Source organism: Chaetodon trifascialis, chromosome 16 (genome assembly GCF_039877785.1).
Source record: "Chaetodon trifascialis isolate fChaTrf1 chromosome 16, fChaTrf1.hap1, whole genome shotgun sequence".
Classification (NCBI taxonomy): Eukaryota; Metazoa; Chordata; class Actinopteri; order Chaetodontiformes; family Chaetodontidae; genus Chaetodon; species Chaetodon trifascialis.
The window spans coordinates 7789378-7814973 of NC_092071.1; the positions used below are offsets into that span (position 1 = coordinate 7789378).

Below are 25596 nucleotides of genomic sequence, written 5' to 3' on the forward strand. Positions count from 1 at the left end.
AGACTCTGAACTTTATGCAACACACTGATGCATCGTCCTTTTTAACTGTAAAGTGAGATCTGTCCGCAGCATATCCATCACTGTCAGTTTGATGAGAAGCAAACAAAACTCTTAACCACTTTAATGGCCAGTGTGTTTCCCAATGAAACACTGAGGCATAATGACTCGTTAAGAGGGTCTGCTTGCTGGCATCATGCAAGTCTTTCCATTACAAGGATTCCAGGAGGCAACGAAAATGCACCTGAGGATTCAACCAGAGATTATTGTTGTTGTTGTGTTGTTGTCAAAGAGACGGTGATGAGGTAAATGTAGCAGACGCATACATACTGTGTCTTTCTCCGTCTTTCCACTTGTTTGGAGAGACTCGTGAGGTCTCTGAAGATGTCATCTAATTGAGACTCATTCTGTTGTTAATAATTCAAACTCCTCAGAGAGCTTAGGGTTAAAAACACAGACTAACCAACCCTGAATTAGGCTGGACCGGATATATGACACCCATGAGGTTGATTGTATTCTGAATATGATGTCTCGAAATGCAAATACAAATGCTTATGCACCACAAAAGAATTATTTAGACAGGAAAAGATTGACACATGCGATGGAATGGAATGTGATTAATTTATAGGTGTCTGAAAACATGGATTATTATTCATTATTGATAATAACATTGTACTCATCAAGTTAATTGCTGAGATCTAGGAACACTGCAAGAAGTCTAAAAAAAATATTCTGTTAGAGTTTTGAGCTCACCGTTAGCTCAGTCACACTTTTTGAGCAAGACAGCAAAGATAAATAATTACTAAGTCTTACCCAAAGTGCCATAAACTCTTGTGTATCCTTGCATCATATCAGCTCAGAGGCTCCTGTGTGTCACCATGATGACGCTGCCCTGTCGCTGATTTTCCGTCCAGGCTCTGAGAGATGAGCTGGTGTTATTAACCTCATTGCTGTTCAGTCTCCACTCCCTTGAGGTTGTTCATATTTGCCATAGAGTGCAAGCTCATTATTCAAAATAATTAGCAATGTTAAAGACTGAAATGTCTCCTGTTGTGGTCGCTGCTGTTGTTATGTTATCATTGATTCTGGTATGGTTACAGATGGAGACAGAACTCCCTCTAAGACCTTTACCCTGGCCTTGACCACACAAAACCTTGCTTAAGTTTTTTCCAAGTTGATTAAATTACTTTTATTTGTCAAATTACTCCACTTCTGCCAAGAACCCAGGTGGGATCTATAGATTGTAGTTGATGGCAGTAGTTTTACAACCCAGATTCCAAAAAATAGTTGGGACGCTGTGTAAAACACGTAAAACAAAATGCTGATGATACCATGTTGTGTGTTTTTGTTGCGACCACAAACCAGCCCTTCTCCAGATTGCAGTCTGCTTTTGGTGACCCCCATACCTTTTATTAATCGTAAGCATGCTGTAAATGCAATAAAGACAGCAAGCATATTCTGTCACAGTCGTGATCAAACTTATTCGTGAGCAAATAATATAATTAGTGTATCATCATGTTGCATACGATTAATATCATTATCGTCATTGCTCCCCTAATTATCATCAGAGACCAACGGAAGGAGAATGTGTACATCCTGCATTCACACACAAACGTATACACAGGTGCATCCCGCGTACACAAAAACACATTCTGAACGCTTTAAGTTCATTCACTCGCTGTACCGAAGTCATCTCGTCCACATCTGAGGGAGGAAATTATATATTCAATTTCCATAGAGATGAGCTGAGAGTTACTTTCAGCTCCTCTTCCTATTTGAAGCTAATGAATGCAGATTGAAAAGATGTTGATTCCGTCTAAACAAACACCCCCAACACCTGCACATCAAGTGGCAAGTCTGTCCTCTCCAGCACTGAAATAGAAAACACGATTTAAATATTCATACCCCTCAATGGACTGAATGAATAGGCAAATTAATAATCCGTCCCATTTATTACTCCCTCTCTCTTTCCTGCGAAGGTTTAAGAGCGTGGACAAGAGCAAGTAGCCTGCTTTACGTTAAACGGCGTAATTTGTTATCCGGGGGTGTTGATAAATGAATGTTCTCTGTTGCAGTGATGTTTCCTATTAGTCATGATCTGAGAGGGCCTCTCTTTCTAGGTTTACTGTGGTCACCAGAGTGGAGGAGTAAATGTAAGCAGTGGATGGAATATGGACATCGCAGTGCCTCGGAGATTGGAGCAAAGCACTACTTAGGTCATTCATGCGAGAAATGTACTTACATACAGTACTGTATGTATGTATGGAAGAGTCATAAAAAGGTACAAGTACTGTATACATATGGTTGTGTGTGGGTAGCCTGCAGTAGTCTAAGTATGTGTTTCTGTATCTAAAGTCCTCCTTTAAATGATGTTCATATAAAAGCCTGTATTCATGTAATAGCCGTGGCCAGAAATAAACTGCTAGTTAAGCAGCTCACATGGTAACTTCTAATGACATTTTCCATCAATGCATTATCAGAGTCAGGTTATATTCACCAAAAGCTCACTCATAAAAGAATGACTTGAAGAGTTTTAATGTGAAAAATCTGTATTAATCAGTGAATGATGCCGTACTTGTGTTACAGAAAATTGTGATTGTGTATGTTACTGTATCTGCACTGTCCCCATAGGAATGAGGTAGATTTGTGTGTTTCTGGTAAGGAAATCTCAGTGGGTTAGTGTCTCAGCAAAAGGACAGTTTTGAAGTGAATGATGCCGTACTTGTGTTACAGAAAATTGTGATTGTGTATGTTACTGTATCTGCACTGTCCCCATAGGAATGAGGTAGATTTGTGTGTTTCTGGTAAGGAAATCTCAGTGGGTTAGTGTCTCAGCAAAAGGACAGTTTTGAACTTTTCCCTCACTCAGTGTATTAAACGTTTTTTTGGCAGCGTCACCGGCTGTAACAGGATACCCCGAGCGCTTTCAGTCACTTCAACAACTTAAAATAATAATACTGGGCTGCAGCCATGTCTTTCTTGGCCAATGCGAGTCTGTGGCTCTGCCATAGCTGCAGCCTGTTCTGCCTAAAAAGCACTTAACCTGCATTTTATTAATTAAATGAGGCATCGACACAGCAGCGTAGACAGAACTGGTGCATTTCATGATGACTATAGTCTGCGGCTCCGGGTAAACTGTTGTGTCAGGTGCGACCCTCATGTCAAGACAGCTTGACCTTTCTGCACAGTGGTGGAGCAGTCATATTAGAAAATAATATGGAAGTGGACAGCCAAGGAGAAAAGAACACCAGGGTGCTCAGTGCTCATGGTGAAAAGCAAGAGAGAGAGACAGAAGGGGAACATGTAGTGTATCAGGGAGAGACACAATGGAGCAACCAGTCAAAAAGTATTTCTCTCATGTTATTTGTGCAGACAGAGCGGGTAGCAAACCATCCTCTGCATTATTAATGGTTATTGAAGAAATTACAGTATAATGAACAAAATAAAAGGGTTCAGAGGAGGAATACCTGTGTATGATGCGCTTGGTACGTAGGTATCCCAGGGCCAGGGCTAATTCACAGATGTAGAGTTTGACAGTGCTCTCCGAGAAGTGGACGTTCTGCTGGAGGTGATAGCGCAGGTCTCCTCCCAAGAGCAGGTCCACCACCATAAACATGTCCTCCTCATCCTGGAAGGAATACCTGCAGGGGGAGGTGGTCAGGAGTGAAGAGTGAGAATGCCAGAGGGATGGAAGGAAGAGAAAGACGTGCAATCAGAATGGAAGGGGAGAAGGAATCAGAAGTGGAAAATAACAGCAGTGACGGAAAGAGACACGAAGAAAGACGTAGTCAGCAGAGAGGGAGGTTTGATGGGAAGGTAAATATGGAGATGTGGAAGTTGCAGGAGGAGAGAGAGAGGAGGGAAATAAGAGGTGAGAAGAGGAAGAAGATGGTGAGAGGAGAGGGGAAGAAGCAAGAAGTGACAAGACAGCCGAGATTAAGAGTCAAATATTTACCATAAAACAGTGTGCAGGAAGGGTTCCCAAAGATAACCCTCTTTATTTTTAGATGGTTAGCCATGCTGGGAGAACGTGTGTCATCTCACTGAGCAGAGGGTGGTTTTTTTTTCTAACTTTCTGGATTGCAGCAACGTTGAAGATACACTTTTACCCGTCAGCAATAAAAAAGGATGACAAGTGCAAATTGAACTCTTGTCAGCCTCGCGCTCCTCAGGCAAATCAGCCTCTGGAAGACCTCAGTACAAAAGGTTTGGCAAGAACAAACGGTTCAACAAAATCACCCATCAGTGTTTCAACCCCATGATCTCAGAAAAACAAAACCTCAGGAGCCTCCCAGGGTGTAGATGCTGCTCTGCTCCGCAGGACTGAGCACAGGCAGAAGAGAAACACTCTTTTACATTGCAGCGAGAGAGCGCCCACATATTGGCTGAGTCATGCCTGAGGCAATGCTCATTATCTTGTCTTCAAGGTTAACAAGCTGGTACAAGTGGCTATGATATTTAGGAGACAGGTGAGGCAGGTAACATAGTGTTTGACAGGATGTAGACTTAGTAAACTACATAAAATCTCTCTTTTTATGCCTCTCTTTCTTCTGTCTTCTTTTTTTCTTCCCTCTCTCTTAATCCTTAAAGTGAGTGTTTTTATATTCAGTGTTTTTTGGCCTGCATGGACTTTTGTTTTTTAAGTTTAAGAGCTACAAATGAAGGTTGTTGGACCCACATTTATGAGCAGTAATATACCTGACATTCTTATTAATAATAATGATTGCATAAACACAAATTATGAAGGATATAAGCTTACTGAAGAGGCTTATATACATCAAATACATTATCTGCATTTTCAAAAAACGTGTGCTCGACACAATCACCATCATAGTTCCTTTTGTTTTTGTTACTTTCTGATTTCCAGAGCGAAAAGCAAATGAGGACAGTCAGCATAGAGAAAACATAATCTCTGCTGTGATTACATTAGTGATCAACAGACAGATTATCCTGGCCCTTTTTTATGCATTACATGAAGTGATGTGCAGTGTTATTGAACGTCAGTTTGTCTTCTATGCCATCGGCATTGGCAGCATGAACATCTTTTCTTAAGCTCTATATCTGTATACACTGTCTGCAACATTGTCTGCTCAGGCAGCTCCCTGCCCTGCTCTCATCTCTCTGACAGGTTTTCCATCAGACTGGTGACTATATTGCCATTTCATTAAAGCAGACCATTACATCTATTAAATCTTCCTGATATCACTCTGTAGTCTTTTGGCAGGGAAGACTGATCCCATCTGCTTAGATAACTCCAACAAATAGTCACTTTCTTTATTCATGAATGAAGCTTTTTTTGGTGTTCTTTTGCATTGTTTTTAGTACGTACTACATGTCTTATGCCTCAGTCCTCTATTAGTGTTTGAGGGATGTTCTAAGTGGTAATGCTACTTGCGGTCATCCATCTATTCATCAATCTATTAAGCACTGTCATGCACAGCAAGCATATATCAGCATGCGGCCCACTGCGTTGCCATTTGAGAAGCTGTTGCACAAATCATCATTGATTTTACATGCTGAGCGTCCCACCGGCCCCTCCCCCCCCCAAACGATGAGCTAATTAGTTTCTCTCCCACAAGAAACTAATTTATGTAAAAATAATATTTAAAAAACTGCAGCAGCCAACATTTCCTGGCTCGCCTGAAGCGTTGCTCTGTGTTCAGATCTTCCATAGAAATGGCGAACTGCACCCCCGCCCGTCTCAAGTCCTTCAACATGTTACTGATCTGAAATAAATAGGCTACAATTTCACTGCCGCGAGGTGACTGGGACATTTTCTCTTGAGTCCACTGGGTTTTCTACTGACACACACTTCTCTGTAAGGACCATCATCTTGGCTCAAAGTCAAGCCTCAGTGACCAAGGGTAGTTTTTTGCCACGCTGGTGAACTCCCTCCCTTCCTCAGGGCCCTTCTCCAATAAACTGGAGGTGGTGCTTTTCTGCGCTGGGTGGATGTGGATTGATCGAGCTGACTCAAAACTGTCTGCTAAGGCTCAGATAATGCTGAGGCCACTTGACATCTGATTGCCAATGGCCTCAGAGTGTGGAAAGACTATCTGCTAGATGCCTGTCCCGAAGACGCACACACATTCGCCAAAGTCACAAAGAGGTGCATGAAGATACACGCACACACACAGCACTGTCCCTCTGCATGCATCATAAAATATGATGCATTATTATAAAACAAACTGGGTAAAAAAAACCCAACTCATCTTGAATTTGAATGAGTCTCCTAAACACACAGATGCACAATGACACACAACACATAAACAAACAGTTCTCGAATGAATGAATGAATGAATGAATGAATGAATAGCAGTTTTTGGAGCAAAAGAAATGAGAGGAGGCCAGCCCTTCCCACTTCAAGTATATAATACAGTACAGCTGAATGGATGAGACCAGCTGCAACGCTATCTATCACTCAGACAGGCATGACTTAGCCACGCCTGCGGACACAGAGATTCTCTAAAGTTTTTGGCAGAGTTTGTATGTATGAGGGTGTGTTTGCCATGAGGAGGGGGCAGCATAATGGGATGATACCTCTTTTTTTCTGGGAGGGATTTAAATGGCGCTCTGAGTACATTTACAGCACGAAACTAAGACTGTTATAAGCTGTAGTGCTCATACAGAGAGATATGAGGAAATGCATGCAAAGAACAAACACAAACCCAGTTTTCATGTCACAAAAGAGAGCCATAATATCCCCAAATCAGATAAGGAAGAATCCACTCATGTTTATGAAATTACAAACATAAAAATGTAATGATCTGTAATGGCCTGATCTGATTTAGACCTTGTCAGTCATTGCATGGTCTCTTTTTTTGACATTGATTCATTGTTTTGTAGCTGTGTAAGTACATTTCTGTTTTCATTTTATGCAATTATCCCTTCTAAATGAATCCCCAAAATAAAAATAAATCAATTAGTTCATGCAAGATGGATAAGAAGGAGTTTCAGTCTGTGAGATGATTGGTCTTAAAGTTTTTTCCTCGACAGAAAACTTTTCTTTTTCTTGTCAAAATGATGGACACCTCTGTTAAAATCCCATCAATCCTGCATTTTTGTATGAAAAAGGAGACAAAATGACTTTAAAGCGACATATTCTGAGAAGAGGGAACTCCCATGGAGAGTCTACAAAGACTCGACTGAAAAAAATCAAAGCTCCAACTGCTGCCATTAGATGTGAGGGAGAGATCAGTGTGTGTTTGTGCGTCTGTGTCTTAATGGGAATGAGCGAGAGAGCGTGTTGGAAAATGATATGACACTCGCGTCTGGCACAGAGAGGAATCACAGATCAAACAGGCCCTCGCATTAACACCACATTCTTTTAAATATCAAAGCAAGTCTTCACTTTGATACAGGATTTGTAGTTTTTGGGACCAACGCGACTGAGTTCGTAGATGGTCAAAACATTCCTCTGTAATTAGCCGAAGCGCTCCTGTCTCCGTCACGGAGAGCTGGTATTAGCTTTCATTTGAGGATGGAAATAACTTTGAGGAGAATATGCTGAAAATATCGTCATGAGAAAAAGTTTAGCGTGAGATCCAGCAAGCAAAAATCTGTACAAATTTGAAATATCCACGACCCCAAATTTGATGGCCAAAGCTTAAATCAAGGCGAGCTAAAAACTGTAAGCAAAGACGAGAAAAACTAAGCTTTTCAGTGCTTTAAAGAGAGAGCTCAACAGCAGTTTGTGTTCACTGGACGGACTCCATTTTACTCTGTGTATCAATCATTTGATTAACTCTCTTTGTCCCTCATTCTCTCTCTTTCTACCCCTTTTCTCTGGCCTGTTCTCTCACTTTTTGCTCTACCTCAGTGTTTCTCCACCCACTCTCTCTGTCAGACACACACACACACACACACACACACACACACACACACACACACACACACACACACACACACACACACACACACACACACACAGTGGAGTGTAAGTACATCTAACCAGCAGTGGAGGGAGTAAAGGTGGTAAAGAATCCCAGAGACTGCTGTCAGAAGCATTTAGCGGGCACAAACTGGACTTTAATTGCTCTTTTTCTTGGCAGACAAACACTGGCTTCCTCCAGAAACAGCAGTTTATCTTTTTAAAACTGTAGAATCTGTAAAATATACCTCTGGACAATTTCTTCTAATGTAATGAGTTCAGTGACTTTGTGAGTTCTTAATCTTCAAATTTAATTTCTGCTTTTCTGTTTGTAAATTATTAGTATGGACTATTGACTATTCAGTTATGGTATTATGTGTTTTATTTAATCTTTGCTATAAATGGTGCAAGCCAATTTAAAGGATTGGTTGATTATTATATATGGGATTAATTTAATGGATCCGTATTGGCTAAAATAAAGCAGAAAAACACGCTGTGATTGGTGTCGGCTGATAACCAATATTAAAGGACTCAGGTCTCAATAACTTGATGGGGGAATCCTGAAACTTTACCTTTAATTTTATGAAAACTGTAATCTTTTTGTTGACTAAACTATCTTTTGACTTGATAATCCTAATGCATCTTTTTGATAATTTTGGTAATATCCAAATGTGACCTATCACCTATTCTGCTTAATTTAGCATTTTCAGGCTTTTCCCTTTGGAAACTGGGCTATAAGAAAAGCAAATGTAACGTAACAGCTTCAACATCAGTTGGTTAGTAGAATATTCATTGACACAAAAGCCAAAATAAAAGCTAATATGAAAATGCAATGTTTTAATATTTTATCATACAGCACATAACTACTAGATTGATCGGTTGGGTTGGGCTTCAGGAGGGACTGACAGCAAGTCCATCAAATCAATCGATAGTACACGTGAGTCCTCCATGAAACTAGTTCAATCGAGTAGAAAACCAGCTCTCATGCTTGACTGACGTTTCCTTGTTTTCAGTCCCACAAGCCCTTCCATCAGAAAACCAAGGTGGTAAAATCTGAAAGGGCTCAGCGGTCATTGTTCGGGGAAGTTGTTCTGGCTCGTAAGCAAACAAGACTGAGTGACTCACCGCAATCTCTCACATGGTTGCTCAGGAACAAAGCTGCCATAAAGATGGTTGACAGCCCGGTGTGCTTTTACACACAGTGAGGCACTTACAGTACACTCTGATTAGTGTAAAGTGCACACACACACGCACATAATTATCGCCACCCAGCAGCCTGTTGTGTGAGCCAGCAACCGTTTTCTTGGCATCTGATGACAGCCACCAAAATGTTGTTTTAAATGTTATCTACCAACTGTACACAAGCAAACACACGTGCACACGCCCAAAAAAGTTGGGATGTTGTTTAAAACAGGGCAGGTGATAGTATCGAGATTGGGTATGAAAGGGGCGTCCTGGAAGGGCTCAGCCATTCACAAGCTTCGTAAAACTGTTGTTGGTAAACAAAGTCAGTTTGCAAATGACTGCATTCTGTTTTTAATCTACGTTTTACTCAGCTTCCCAGCTTTCCTGGAGTCTCAGGGCGTATTCACACCTGCCTTGTTTGGTTCAACCCAAACCAAAAAAATCGTTGGTGTGGACCTTTTGGGCTGGTGTGAATACAAACCATCGAACTCTGGTGCGGACCAAACAGCCGGACAGAGACCCAGCCGGAGAGGTGGTCTCGGTTCGCTTCCAAACAAACCCTGGTGCAGTTCGCTTGATGTGTGAAGGCGACCGCGCTCGGGCAGACCCAGTTCTAAAAATTAAATGCCTTCTTGGATGCAACAGGCTCCCGTTGCGGGCATTATGAGAAATATTGTTTTGATTAGCGCGAGAACTCCAAAGATTAGCAGCATGTTATCAGACTATCGGTTTAAAATGAGTTATGGCTCAATATGGAGCGAAGAGGAGACGAAATGTCTTTTGGAGATTTGGGCAGACGAAAACATAAAAAGTAAGCTGGAAAACACACATAAAAATGCCGATGCATTTAATACATTCAGTACCAGGATGGGGGAGAAGAAGCTTGAGCGTTACCCCGCCCCCGACCGTTTTGTCCAATGATTGAACGATCTTTGCACACATGTGGGTTTGTTGACAAATTCTGGGGCTCTTGCGAAAAATGCAATGTGACAAGGAACCGCACCAAACCAAAATAGAATCATTGTATTTTGGTCTGAACCAAAGGCAGCAGACCAAATGACTTTCCTGGTCTGAATACGCCCTAAGCTACAGCTGAAATTTGCATCCTGCAGAAACACATACAAAGTTGCCACTGAGTATTTTTTCTGACTGCTTCAGCACTTGACCGCACAAGTGCACATTATTGCACTTCATGATTATATGTTCTGCTGTACATGTAAGATATTATAGCTGTAAATCAACATCATCGCTCTGGGACTGACTGACCTTGCGCTAATTGAACTTTCTATTTTATGCTATTTCAGCAATATCTCTACTGTACTCAGAGTGTAAATTGGTCTCCTATGACAATAAAAGCTCTCTCTCTCTCACTGACATGGCACCACAGTGTTTAGAAGGTGTTTCAATATGAATGAACTCTCCGCTGGCCTGCAGCCACTGCTGTCAAAGTGAATTAGAAATGGTACTCATTAAGTTGTCCGTCAAGGCGCCGGGTCACAAAAGTTACCCAAGTTACCGTTAATGTGACGGAGTATGTGTATGTATGGCTACTGTGATTTCAAAGAGTCTGTTTCATGTTGAAACTGTGCATTAGCTTAGAAAGTTTTATGTTGAAAATATAAATATAAGGTCGAAAAATAGCACCATCACAGATGAGCAGCTGTGACCAAGTTATCCAATTTACACCTTCTCTGTGTCACTCACTCAGTTGTTGAAGTAAGTATTACCCGGTAAACAACTAACACCCATATCAACAACATATGATAGCATGCTAGTTAGCACAACCACAATATGGACATGAAATAAAAAGAAATAAATACCAAAAACATGAGAGTGCATAAGGCTGGACTTAACAATTTTTTCAGGCTGTGTTTCCCCTGAGCAGCATACATTAAGAATCATGAACCTAACATTGTGTCTACAGTGTTTTCAGTCGTCCTTTTAATGTGCATCTGATGGAACAGATGATCTGCTATTTTAACAAATCCAGCTGACAGCTCTCATTTTAGTTCGTTTTACATGTACTGGTTACTGTATGCCTGTAATTACAGTGATTGTACTGAAGCTGCCGATGCTGCTCGCGCTACGTCTCACCATGTTAAACCCAACAAGCAGTATAAACCACATCATATCATGCAAAAGAATAAAGATGATAGAAAGGAGGAAATGGAAACAGATGTAAAAGTATAACTAGTGAGTTATTTCTTTTACTCGGTTCTTTTTCTTTTTCCGTTTTCCCCATTTTGACAACATCATTACACTGCTGAATGTTTCCATTTGCACTTCGCAGCTGCATTGGGCTGAAAAAGACAGGCCAATCCTCAAGTATCTGTTAGCAGCTGTTGCTTGATGCCTTGACCAGAATTTTGGGTAGAGAGCAGGGAACAGCAGCCGGGCTGCAGATTAGCACCTGTGCATTATGCTGAAACGGTGCGGACTTTTCATCAGCCTTTCTGGCACCTTGCTTGCATCTGGCTTCTCTCTCGCTTGCTTGTTCTCTCTTGTCCTTTCGTTATTCCTCTTTTCCCTCCTCTCTCTCTCTCTCTCTCTCTCTCTCTCTCACACACTCTAATTCTGTCTTTCTTTCTTTCATTGTCTGTATCTGCTCCACCACACATGCATTTCAATGTGACCTCTTGGTGGCCTCCAGGCAGTCAGTGCAATGGGAGAGCATCCTGCATGGAGCTTTTAGAGGCACACGCACCCCAGGCCACTTCAGTAATGGAGGTCTCGAGACACCACAGGGGCTCAGAAGCTAATGGTAACGTGTCCTTACAAAAGACTTTCCTTCCCTCTATCAGAAGTAACAATTGTGACATGCGAGGCCGCACGGTTAATTACAATAATACAAAAACTGCTGCAATTTCTAAATTACATTAAATTTTTGTTGCTTACAGGAGGGCAATGTTTCAGACACACACAATTTATCCCTGCTTTAAGTAGATTATGGCTTTTAAATCAAGCAAAGTGGCTGCTCATACTGAAATGTTCAGCAAAAAATTCCCAATTTTTCATTACATTACAGTAAGTGCCTAAATAAAGTATTGTTTCCCTTCTTTAAAAGTAATGGTAATGTTGGCAATAATCCTAAACGCACCCCTTCTATTCATTAAATGTTAACATACAGTATATCCCCCTTTACACAGGCTTCTTCATCCCTCTCAATAACACATCTTCTATCACCTGAACACCTTTTATGAAGTAAATGGGCTAAACCGCCTCGGTCTAAACTGTAGAGTGATTTCTGTTAATTAACATCTATGTACTGAATGCCCACAGCAGAAAATCCACTTCAGTGAATCTCAGTAATAAAGTGGCTCATTGAGACTGTGTTGTTCAAAGCAAGGTTTTGCAATAGCGGCTGGTTACTATCCACACACTCACACACACATGCACCATCTGACCAATGCCCTGCTCTGAAATGGACACAGCCGGCCAGCCGCTCAGACTGTGACACGTTGGATCGAAGCCGACAGCCCTCCGACCTTCCTCCCACCCATCTCCCAACACCTCCTTTGACTGACAGCTCCCATCAGCCTGTGTCTAATGCTCCCTGAGTGCACACGCATGGATACACTCTAATGCAAAAATACGCACACACATCTCGTATAAAAAACACATGGAAAATGGATCTCACACATAGAAAAGTCACACAAGCTAAAAGTGAGCACATTTGAAAGAATTACTTTTTTTTCTGCTTTTTCGTTATTTCCACTTATGGCTGCCTAACAGTCTTTGATCACGATGTTCTCTTATTCTTGCCACCCCTTTTTCTATGATCTTCCATTTCACCAGGTCACCTTGACATCAAATACTTGACATGCTGACACGCTGCTTTCCGGCGTTTGGCAATGCCTGCAGTGTTAAAAGTAAAATGAGGATCTGATGTGCACATTTTGCAGATCCACGACGATGCAGTTTGGACCTTAGGTGCCAGCAGATCTTACTATTGCTTGGTTGTAGTATTAGACTGGAATTAAGCTTATTTTAGCTCAGGCCATTCATTCAGAATGTGTCCTATAAGCAGACTATAGTGCCTGTCACAGTGCAACATATCTTGAGTACTGGACCTTTTATATCCAGATGCTTGGAGGAATTCTATTTAGTTTGTTGAGAAAACCACGGCCTTTGTGAGAGGTTATGTCATTTCTGTTTGGTTTTCTGAGGGAAAAATGCACATTAGTGATATCTCGTTCAGCATAGAAATGAAATGCATTAGTAAGATTGGGCAGGAGAGGGACTCCCTGAAGCAAGTGAAGCTTTTACTCCACAATGTTTCAGATTTTTGTTAATGTTCTTCATCTCTCCCTTTGACAGTTACGCAATGACTTTTTTTATAGCATGTTACATCATAGTAGTACTGGAGAGGTTAGACATGGGAGATGTCTTGGAATGAAGCGTCTGACAGACTCAAATCTGAATCACGCAGTGGAAAAGGCTGGCAGTGGACGTTATTACTCTGTGGCCAAGTTTGTGAAAGAAAACAAGATACTCCAGTTCTATAGTTACAGCATGTTAATTCCTTAATCCTGGCCATTTTTTAGCAAATCTTTGCTGATGGGAAATTGGGAGGCTCTATTTTGTTTGTTTGCATCAGTCTGCATATGAGTTCTTGCCTATTAAGTTTCAAATGCAGACAGCCCCGATAGTAAAGGAATAAAAAGAGTGTGGAGACCTTTGATACTTCTTTTTTCTCTTTTATTTTTATTATTATTAAGTGTTTTCTCCATTTTAATTTCCATTACTTTTCTATCCCTGTTTTTATGTTCATTCTATGTCTTTTTTTTACATGAAGCACTTTGAACTGTAATTCTTGTGTGACAGGCGCTCCACAAATTTAATTTATTATCAATATATTATTATCTTATAGAATTCTACTCTGGCCGTTTCCTATTCTCATTTTGAGCCTTTGCAGTTTTGAGCCTAGTGTTGTTTTTGGCAGCCTGTTTTAATTTTAGTCTTAGTCTAGTCTTTCTGTCAAGCTGTCATTTTAGTTTTTATTAGTTTTAGTCACGTTCATACTCTTTTTTTAGTCAAGTCAAGTTTCAGTCGACTAAAAGTCTGAGCATTTTAGTCTTATTTTAGTCAGATTTTCCGTGACTGTTTTTATCTAGTTCTAGTCGACGAAAACTGATGACATTTTAGTCTAGTTTTAGTCGATGAAAATTGCATTTTAGTCTCTTTTTCGTAATGCAACTCTTTTTAACCCAGTCAATATAGTATAAGTACCTAGTAGTATAGAGAAACCAAAATTTTCTTTTAGCCAAACCCATTTCACAATTCAAACAAGGTTGTCTTATAATTATATTATTGTTACCTTATAGACTCAAGAATACATCCATTCCAGACATGAAGACACTCTGATTTGAGTTTACAACATATTTATTTTACCAAACAAAGCCGGCTGGCCGGCCATCGGTCCCGTTCTCTGTGTCGGTTGTCTGTCGTTAACGCTAACCGATCTCAGCTGCATCTTCTAAATAATCCCGTGAGTGGGGATTGAGGAAGTGATGTCGCCTGCGCATGCGCAGTGCGACCTGATGCAGCCCCTGAAGTGAGACACAGGAAACAGAAATACTGCAAAATAATAATAACGTGACTAAACGAGAAGAAATGACGTTATAACATTTCATCAAGTTTTAGTCAACGAAAATGAAGAGACATTTCAGCAGAGTTTTTATTTTGACATTAGGTCTTGCAAAGTTGTGAGGGGCTCCCAACACCCCACAGATCACTAATGCTACACTTTATTTATAACAGTATGAAAATATATAAAAATTGCACTCACCTCAAGAACTAAACAGTTTTTTTTTCCACTACTGCACTACAGTTCTTTCCGCTTGACGCCCCAAACAAATGTGGTACTTACAGAGAACACATTACACAGCCTGCGATCAACACATTCATCACACCAAACAGCAAGGTATTTTCCCAAAGTTCTCCCTGTGTGACTTTTCCTCCATCAACAAACAAATCTACTGCAAAATCCACAGTTAAAGAGGCGGCAAGACCGACAGCTGAATGCAGCATCTGATGCTGGATGCCATCTCTCTGGATTCAGCGTGAGAGTGTCTCTGGCCTTTGAGTCTAAGCAGTGCAGTGCCAATAAGGGCTCCCCTTACACAGTGGGATTTAGTGCAGTGCATGCACATCAGGCTGCCCTAATAGCGCTGGCACACCAGTACACAGACTTAATGCAAGAAGTTAATATTCTTCAAAATCAGAATTCCACATTAGAGTTAGTGGTTTGCATGGAAGGAAAATAACTTATGTAGAAGTGGGTGTGCTGTTTTTTTGCTCCTGCCTCCAAGTACATTGGCGCTTGGCTGCGCACAGATGGACCCCTGAGGTTGTGCCCAGTACCAAGTGCACGGACAGCAAGAGGAGAGAAAAGTAAGTGAAGCAGGTGGTGGAAGAGGAAAGCAGGAGAGGAGGAGGAAAAGAAATAGGAAGGTGAGCGAGGACGAGGTTAAAAGAGAGGGGACAGACGAGGGAGATGAGAGCACAGGCCAGAGTAAAAATAAAGGCTGGTTTTCTGCATGTAGCAGGCTCAGTGCGCTTCCCATGCCTGCAGGTAATCTCTCCCCGTCTCTGACCTTGAGCGCTTACCTCAGGACAATCATAACTTACGCCAACTCAACACAGCGAGAGAGACAGAAAGAGAGAGGGAGAGTGGGCACAGCGCTGACCCAAGCACATCTCTGGAGGAAATCACCCCCACCCAGTGGGAGTTTACGCTGCCAAAACCATTAAGTTCGGACTTCTTTTTTTTTTTGTCCAACACAGCATGCAATCAAGCAAGAAAGCAAGCACTGGCATTGTTTGTCTGATGAATCTGTACACTGCATTTCTCTCTTTTCCTCCGCTCACCCCCTCTGTCGTTTCCCTTTTCTACCACCTCTGCCATCTTTTCCCATCCTCTATTCTTTTTACTGTGCTTTTAGTCTCTTTGCATTCATTCCCACCATGGGGGGATTTAGTTTTATTTCCCTCAAATTAGTAATTAAAAGAGAGCTATTGATTCACAAAGACATACAATTAAAGTGGGAGAATAGGGGAAAGAGGTGAAAAGCGGATAGAAAACTGAGACAAAGGGTAGATGGGGACAAATATTAGCTTTTTTTCTTCTAAAGAGCTGCCTAACCCCAAGAGAGCAAGTATCAAATCAAAAGCAGGAACAATACATGAATAAATGTGCCTTGATTTTTAAAAACTGGACCACGCGACCATGGCAGTTATTCATCGTCTTTGGACAGACATCCCCTTGTCTCTGCCTCTCTGCTTGACAGAAAACCAGGGTGGCGTCCTCTCAAAAGCTGCAGAGTGGGAGTGCTTATCAAGAATTAATGACGCCTTTCAGACGGAAACTTAACAAGCCATACTTATCAGACATCTCAAAAGTACGATTCCTGGTGCTCAATAAGCTCTGGCTTTCAAATTGTGATGAATGAGTCGCTGAAAATTACCTGATGAGTCATCTTAGATTAGCGCACTAGAGTTTGAATGAGCTTGTGCGACGTTGAGGGAAAGACTTCCTCAACCCTAAAATGCGGTGAGGCGAACGAGGAGCTGCTGGGAGAGGAGGGTCGCAGTTTTAAAAGTTGAAGCTGGGCTCAGTGAGCAAACCACATTTTCCTTTTAGCAGCTTCACACGGTGAGATGATGCGGATGGAGGCTTGTCGGTGTTCTTCAGTGGACGATACCTCAATTCAGAGCTTTCTTTAATGGCCTCTCTGTGTGTCTGCGCATTCACTGATTTACTGGACAGGATATAATCACCATAAAAATCTAATTGGTGACACGCAGTCCACTGCAAAATCAGTTAAAAAGCTGCGCTGGCTGATGGCAACAGCAAGTGTTAAACACAAGCCTGTGAGGAGGTGAAGTGGAAAAGAGTGCAGCTTCTTGTATACATATTTAAAGAATGGAGCTTCTGTCCAAGTCACTCTGTGCTAAATTTAAGGCAGCCTGAGCTTGAATTCATGAAATAGGAATAATCATTTCCTATACTAGAGATGCACTGACCCACTTTTTTCAGTCCCAATAACCTCGATTTGGAATATCTGTCAATGCCGATATAACTTCCACCCCTCTGAATGTTGGCTCTGCACACATTACACTGTGCTGTCTTGCTTTCCTGTGTTTCGAGACTAAAACATCTCCAAACTAAGGAAATGTTTAGTTGTTACTGCAGATCGGCACCTGATACAGATATTGGATTGGATCAGTCCCAACTCTAATTGATCCGCAGACATATACAACCACACATATTAAGTATTCACTAAAGCATCAGTGACTTACCAGAAGTTGACCAGGAAAGGATGTTCGAGGTTCTGCATGATCTGCAGCTCTTTCAAGACATTCCTCACTTCGTTCCGCTCCACGCACTTCAGCTTGTTCATGTACTTCATGGCATACATCTTCTTAGTGTCCTTCTTCTGCACAATGCAGACCTGATAAGATCACATAAAGGTAAGTTCCTGCACTGCTTTGGTCAAACTTAATATCCTGTGTTCTGCTTGTGCATCTCTGTCTTACACCTCAGTACTTTCAAGGATGTTAAAAGTGACTTATATGTAACTTTAACCAGGTTGCACATCATCCAATCTGATAATATATGATAAAATCACCCTTCCTCTTATGCATAATTGTATTCTTAAGTGTAGCCAGAAAGTAGTGTGATGCATCATTGATCATCTGTTAACTATGTTGCATGATACATAGAAAAATAAGAGTTCTGACATTCTGTGTTGCATGTCGAAAAACTCCTGAGAAATGCTGCAGTGGAGAAGTGTGTTTACCATCATTCATCCAAGTTCGTCTGAAGCTTTATTGCTTGAGACTCAAGGGCATATCAAGTGCTATCGTGCAATAACAAGAAATGTTGCCCGTCTAACAAGGCTGGAGGGAAACTTCAGGATCTCCCTTTAATCTCCGTGATAACAAATTTAATCCTCTCTTCAGACGTTAAACTTTTCACACCGGCAGGTTTTGCATTTTAGAGATGGGAAACATCACGTCGGCTTTCATTAGAGCTGCCCGTGCACGTTAGCGGGGAATGTGGACATTTCTTACAAAATTGCATAAAAATGCTTTCAAACAGCACTCAGTGTGTTTACATCAGTGGAAATAAATACTTAACAGGGAGAATACAGCACCTGGTGCAGTCTGGGTAGCTGTCATTGTGTGTATATACCAAACTGTACATGATTACCCCTTTTGACGATGCGTCTGACAACAGACACTATTTTCAATATGCAGCCGTTTAATACCCCATATTTATTTGTAGTTGTGCTTGTCTGTGCTACAAGCGTCAATAAGTCAGTGATTACTGCTATCTAAGAGAGTGATCTGTGGACCAGCTGGCACAGTTAATCAGCCAAACCCTGATCACATCACTCCTCCCATTGAACAGCTTGCCAGCTACTGTGATTAGACTGCTTATCTGTTGTTGGGCAGAGCGTAGATGGTTTGTGGGTGTGCGCATACATGTGCGTGAGAGTGTGCGTCACTATATGTGCGCACATGACCTGTGCACGCTGATGGGAATTACTCTGCACTATATAGCTTAAAAGCAAGAGAAAACACGACTGCTGTCACCTCAGATTAGTTTCCATGGAGCCGCCAGTTGGTCTCAAGCAACTAGACTGCGTATGATAACTACTGACAGAGCGGGGACACGATATATTATTTGTAAGACGCTGCGCCTCATGTCCACATGCCTTTTTAAGGACATCACAGGAGATCATGAAGAGCTGCAACGATCGACAGAAAAATAATTGGCAGCTATTTTGAAAACCGAATAATCATTTGAGTCATTTTTCAGACACTACTTCCAGCATCTACATCGTGAGGATTCGCTGCTATTTAATGTCTGATGTGACAGTAAAATCAATAACAAAACAGGGAAGTTGGGCTTTAGGAAGTCGTGATCCCATTTCTCAACCAATCGGCGGTTGCAGCCCCAGAATCACATGAAACATATGAATTACATGACATTTGCATGCATTCTGTTAACACTGGATGCATTTTGGATTTTTTTAAGGCTTCGTTTCATGTTTATTGGCTATTTTTTATTGGCCTCTTGTGATTTAACAACTTATTGGGTAGGCGTGCTTCTGGGCAACACGACTGTGTCTGTCAGTAGTGTTCTAGTGTCACTATGTCTTTCATGTTTTTTTTCTTGTTGTGACCTGATTTTTGTTATTTTCTGTTTGTTTTGCAGAGGATACTAAACTAATTTCGTTTGGTGTATCATGAAGCTGAAACTCGGCTCTCCGTAAGAAAACTTACTTTTCCGAAGCTTCCTTTTCCTATTGCTCTCAGGATCTGGAAGTGGTCGAAATTCACTGCAAGAAAGAGGAGCAGAAAATCTATGTTAATTCAGACTGAGCACAAAACACAGATTTAAACCTGGAAGCTTCAATATTAAAACAAGACCAGATGCACCAGATTCTTGTTGTTGCTGCAGTTTAATCATTTAACAAGTTATTGATTTCAGCTTCAAATACATTAAGTGTAAAGCTACTGAAGAAAAGAAAGCTTATACACATAATAAGAATGTGTTCCAGGTAAACACAACCTTCTCTAGAAATCGAATGAATGAAATGAATACAAGGTCTCTCAGTCATTCTAATAGATGAATGTTCGCTGTCAGTGCAGTTACAGTAGGTTCACTGTGAGGTTTGCTTTGAGCTCATCTGAGCAGTGCAGAAAGTCAAGCTGAAGCAGATGGAGGACTCCGGGGCATCCACAGGTCACTGACATTGTCTAGCAGAGAATTGAAATAAGCTCCTCACAAAGACGCCTTTTATGATTGTTGCGTTTTTCCACCGAACAAAAGGAGTATTTTTAGCTCTCTTTTTTTTTCTGCAGCTTAATATCCTCTCAGTTTTTGTGACATTCTCTCCCCTGCACGCGTGTCAAACATGGTCACACACACACACTCACACCACACACACATAACCTGAACCAGAGCTTAAATCCCTATCTCGCTCTTCAACCATCAGCGACATTTATCGCCAATTGGAACCGGATGGGGCTGTTTGTGTCTTGCTGCCATGACAACCGGGACAGAAGGTTGTCCCTCTCTGCGCTGTCCCCGATGATGGAACAGCTGCTGCCCACTCCGCGCACTCCTCTGGCCACACACACACAGATGCACACACTTACATTCACAATGCATTCACAATCTTTACATATGTCAAGTGTTCATCACCTGCTTCTCACGCACCACACACACACACACACACACACACACACACACACACACACACACACACACACACACACACACATATTCTGCCTGCAGTCACTAGATCTATTGGATGTGACAGTTAATGTTATGCTCTGTTAGTCACGTATCACTGGCACTTCCTCCTCTCACACTATCTGTGTTGGACTGTTTACACAACCTAGTCTGATAGGGACCATATGAAACCCGCCTGGTGGTGCACACACACACACGTACTGTGCATGCATAGACTTACAGATGACACACACTCCAGATAAACATGGTCATTTTCCTGCTGAGATACTCAGAGATTCTGCTCTGATGGGTTTTTCGGAGAGACAGCTGTGGTCGTGGATGAGAGGGCAGAAAGAGAGAGACATGAAGACATACAAAGAGAGGGAGGTAGACACAGAGAGACGGGGAGGGGGTGAGATGGAAACTCATATTGTACCAGCAACTGCATGGTTGCTGTATTGAATGATGGACACATGAGTAATAGAGCGTATAATGACTGAAATCTGCTAGAGTGGAATTGACACATTGATAGCCTTTCTATGCCTGAGACTGAGGAAATCAACTGCTAGTCAACGGGAATTTGACTGACACACGCTAATCAGTTTGGATTGAAGTAATCAACAACCTCTTGCGCCCTCTGCATGTAACGTTACACAACTGACAAAATGTATGTTAGACGCATCCTCACAGCTGCTCAGACACACAACTGACTGAGCTTAAAAACGTCACTTTTCACGTGGAAGAGGAAACGTGAGCTATTGAAAACTCATGAAATCACAGTCTGTGTGGCAGTAAACTTAAGAAGACAACTTTCTGTCTCATTCTGAAGCATGATGCTGGCATTATTTCATGTTTTGAAAAGTATTCTCACATTGACAACAAATCCGATGAAAAGACCAAAACCAGCAGTGTGTTCCAAGTCCCCTCCCGTCTGTTGCACTCAGCCCCAAGCACATTCATTCCCAGTGAATACTTAAATCTTTAAAAACAGAGCACAAACAGGTAGTTTCAGTATTTACCTAAAACAGCTGGGCACTGTAGTTTTAGCAAACGCAAACAGGAGTAAATAACACGTTTGTTGGGGACTATTTTCAGCGGTGGATTAATACACATTTGGTGAGTGAGCATTTGGGATTCAACACAAACTACAGTATTCACGTTCATCATAATAAATATAAGTATCAGCCAGTCTGACAGCGTGGCTCGTTGATGTTTTTGATTTACGTCTCACTTCATGCAGCACTGGGGTTGGCTAGTTAACAGTTGCATTTATGGCCCTAAATCAAATCACATATTTACCATCATTCAGGTGTCTGACGACAGAAGCAGACGTGTAAATGGAGAGCGAATGAATTATAGTTTGGCTGTATCAAAACACTTTAACCAGCTGAGACTCCACTTAGACTCCAGACTAACTAAGATATATCTGTCCCACTCTTTACCGAAAGAGGAAGAGATTTAGCCATTGTCCTGCTCTTTAGGTGTTTCTGTGTGGAAAACATAAATGAGGTTTTCAATTGTGGATGTAGCGTCTTGCTCTGATTCCCTCTCTCTCTCTCTCTCTCTCTTTTCCTCTCATTCCCACCTCTCACACAGAAGCCTGTAAATCACTTAAGGACCCACCAGCGTGGGAACATCAGCGCTCACACTGTTGCTCTGACAACTGAGAGAGAGCCCATGGGTCCATGTGCCACAGCAGTGTGAGTAGAGCATGATCAGCAGTAAACAGGGCCTGTCCATTAACCGGAGGCTCCTGCTTGCACAAAGTGGAAAACGTATGTGGCACACAAGAAGCACATGTGGTACACACATCATTCTCAGAGGAGATAAACATGTCTTGACAGAGTTCACCTCCATGCGCACACACCTCTGTAAATCAACTAATGCGGGTTGAGTATGAGCAACAAATTATGCATCTGTTTCTGTACTGACAGCAGCAAGGGAAAAAAAGTCTGTAAATTATGTCTGCAGATTCATTCTGATAATTTTATTGGAAAAAAATCATTTAAACATTTACACTTTGACATTTAATTTGATCATGTTTTCTTTTTTGGACAACTTGATCTGAAATATTTATGTATATTTAAATATTTACGTTCCATGGATGTACAATAGACACTGCAAAAATGAAGAGTAAAGTAAGTAAAATGAAACTGTTGCCACAGTAGATTAAAGTATACCACAAAAGGTGGCATTAAATGATCGGATACATCACAATCTCACATTCATTTGCATCTCGGTGAAACAGAAGCCATGCTGCATCGGCACTTTAAATATCCTGCGTGTAACACATGGGAAAGAAACAGATGTTTGCAAACCCGGCCTGATGGTGGCGCCACAGTCTAAACTGAATGTGTTGACATTTTTGTGAACAAGTAAAAATATACTTCATAACTTTACAACCAGTTCTGTTTAAAACTGTCTGGTAGTTTTTTAGCTGCGCGGGAACTACGGATGAAAATGACCTCAGAGCATGTACGTACATTAGCCGCGTTTCTATCAACATCATTTTACACACATTTTGAAGTCCTGCGTTACCGAAGTTGATGGAAAGGGCAAAATATAAAAAAGAAATCCTCAATTTCACATAAAAAGAAGTTTTCCGCTCACTTGAGGTGGTGTTTGCCTTTCACGAGTGAAATAGTTAATGCTCCCAATGGCAGATGGAAACAACTTTTCTCAATAAGTTATGGCGTAGTGAACATTTAGCTGACATGACTGAGCAACTGTGACTGCCCTGAGAAGACAAGAAGAAGAAGAAGATTATTACTCCACGGTGGATGGCCAAGGTGACTGGTTTTGTTTCTACTTCTTTGAGGTTTATTGGCAGTTTTGTTTCCAGTTCATGACTTCTGTTTCTTCCGCTGTTTATCACGGCCACGTAGCCGATACCACAAACTCCTGACTGAACTTTGCGTAACCTAATTTAGTCGCCCGTTCAAAGCTAATTTGCATTTTCTTTTTCTTTCCTGTTTTGTGTCATTTCAAAACTTTGCTCCGAAGTCGCTTGCCAGTTAGACGGAAACACAGCTCCTGATAAAATACTTCTGAAATGTCAGCATTTATTAATGTTCGCTGTCGAATTAACAAACATAAATTCCACCTCCGCGGCCAATATTACCTTGAAGCAACCTTTAATGTTCCTGAAGTGTGAAGTGAAAACTCAATTTGCATCTTTATTGCTACTCAGAGGGAGCGAGCGTATGATGTAGACTCAACATGCAGAGAACCCGTCTGGTTCTCCAGCCTCGGAAGGAGAATCCTGCCTGTGTCTGACGTGAGTTTCATCAGCGAGGGGATTACTTTGTTTCCAATGAGCGGCGCTCTCTCTAATTCAAAACGATGTGTCTCTTGTGTTTATTATTCCCCTGCCCTCGGTGAAATCGCCCACGCTGTTTTGTGAGGGAGAAGTCAGAAAGGTGCACTGTTGCATTAAGCCAGAGTTCAGGGAAGCTCTGTAATGAGTGACATTTCCAGAACGGCACCCTAGATGACTAAGCAGCAAGGTTAACCATGAATAATGATTTCCTCTTTGATAGAAGTTGCCTCCGGTGAAAAAGCCACAGATATGGATTTCATGAGGCTGCGAGGCGGCAATGTGACACAGAAAAAAAATCATTTTCGTTTGCCATACAATCGTGAAAAGATACACGATTGAAAGAAAAGTCCAGTGATAATCAATGGAGTTTGAGTTTGAACCTGACAGATCTCAATTTGCAACTTCATAAAATGACAAATGTCTTCGATGATTTACGATATGAGACACACAGTGAGGAAAAACCTGGGAAAGCCTCCTCACTTGTGACTAAATGACTGACTCATGTAACACTGACTTATTTGAAGCCCATGGGGTGCAGCCAGAGCGGAATTCATTTCAGAGACTGACTCGGATCAATAAATTCACATTGTATTATCTACTCATGTCACAAAGGAAAGGGAGATAAATTCAAACCAGGAGCTCTGCCAATCAAAGTAATAACTCCTTTTGAAGCCGACCTTGATGGCGATCGGTCGGAAAGAATTTAAGATAATAGTCTGGCAAGATTCAAGCGGCTTTCAATTAACATAAATATGAGGACTTTACCACCAAAGACAACAGGAGGAAACTGTCCTGAAGAGTTGTATTTGTATTTGTTGGCTTCAGAAAACTGTAGCTACAGAAAGGGGAATTCCTCTTTTCTGTTGCTCAGGAAGTGGCAGACCTAATCAGCATTACATCACTCTAACCATTTACTGTAAGCGCTCTTTATTTTGGCAGGTAATAGGAATAAGTCAGCCCATTAATAAGGCTGCAGGAAAAATGGACACCCAGGGACAAGCCATTCGACGGTGGTGAATTCTGCTCACAACTTTTTCTCTTTGACCTGCCTTTTTTAGTTATCTTCATTGATCTGAGCCACAAAAGTGGAAAAACAAAAAGAAGGAAAGTCAAAGAAGTATTTTGGGATGCCTCATTACTCACCCTCGTCCGTGTCGTCGGTGACCGGAGCCTTGCTGGACTGTCCGAGCCCCATGGCTGCTCCTCTTACAGATTCTCCTGTTCTGCTCTCCTCTTAGCTCAGCTCAGCATCCAACGGCCTCTCCCTCTGAGGCGCACTCATAGCCTGGTCGACACTAGCCCCTCACACACACACACACACACACACGCACGCACACACACACACACACACACACACACACACGCACGCGCGCACTTGCCTCTTGGTCTCACGTGCCGGACTTCTCAATCCTGACACACACACATACGCAGCAGCTGGCTCGGTTTTGCTGACTTGAACGGGTCCCGTCTTCCTCTTAATTCGCCACTTTGACACAACCACACATCACTGCACGCGCACACACACGCACACACACACAGGGGAGGGCTTTGGGGAACACTAAAGGCACTGAAGCGCTGACACACACGCACACACAGGCAGATCCACTACAGTGTAAGCCCTGTCTGTCTTCACTGCTGTTTAGATGAACGCAGGCAGACGGACGACTCTCGCCAGCTGGGAGGAGGGTGGGTGATGTGTTAGTGGCTGTGACCCTCTGTTGACTGAGAGTCTAACCTGTGAGGGGAGGCAGGAAAACATGACACCACCAGCAGAGTGAGGGAAGGAGGGACAGAGGGAGGGAGGGAGGGAGGGAGGAAAAAGTAGAAAGGCAGAGTCATGAGACATGAACAGCTCCTGCTAACCATCAATGAAAAGATGGACGCATATTAAGATTTTAAGACACAAAAAGAAAAAAACACACAAACTTTAACCTGCAATAGCAGCTGGACAGCAGTGATGCTAATGCTGATTAGAAA

At 41.9% G+C, this 25596-nt stretch overlaps 1 protein-coding gene across 2 annotated transcripts in view; it reads right to left on the reverse strand.

Annotated features, from left to right (window-relative positions):
- The window catches only part of stk32a (serine/threonine kinase 32A), a 64899-nt gene that overhangs the window by 37952 nt on the left and 1351 nt on the right, over positions 1 to 25596 (reverse strand). Inside the window, exons 1-5 of one of the 2 annotated variants that reach the window (XM_070983623.1) lie at positions 24992 to 25115; positions 24763 to 24935; positions 19346 to 19401; positions 17354 to 17505; positions 3465 to 3638 (exon numbers count right to left, since the gene is read on the reverse strand). In XM_070983623.1, the coding sequence (XP_070839724.1) occupies positions 3465 to 3638; positions 17354 to 17505; positions 19346 to 19401; positions 24763 to 24814 (434 nt within the window). In that variant the 5' untranslated portion in view covers positions 24815 to 24935; positions 24992 to 25115. Of the gene's footprint in view, positions 1 to 3464; positions 3639 to 17353; positions 17506 to 19345; positions 19402 to 24762; positions 25355 to 25596 lie in introns of those variants that run through there. The other variant, XM_070983622.1, reaches the window with a different exon arrangement.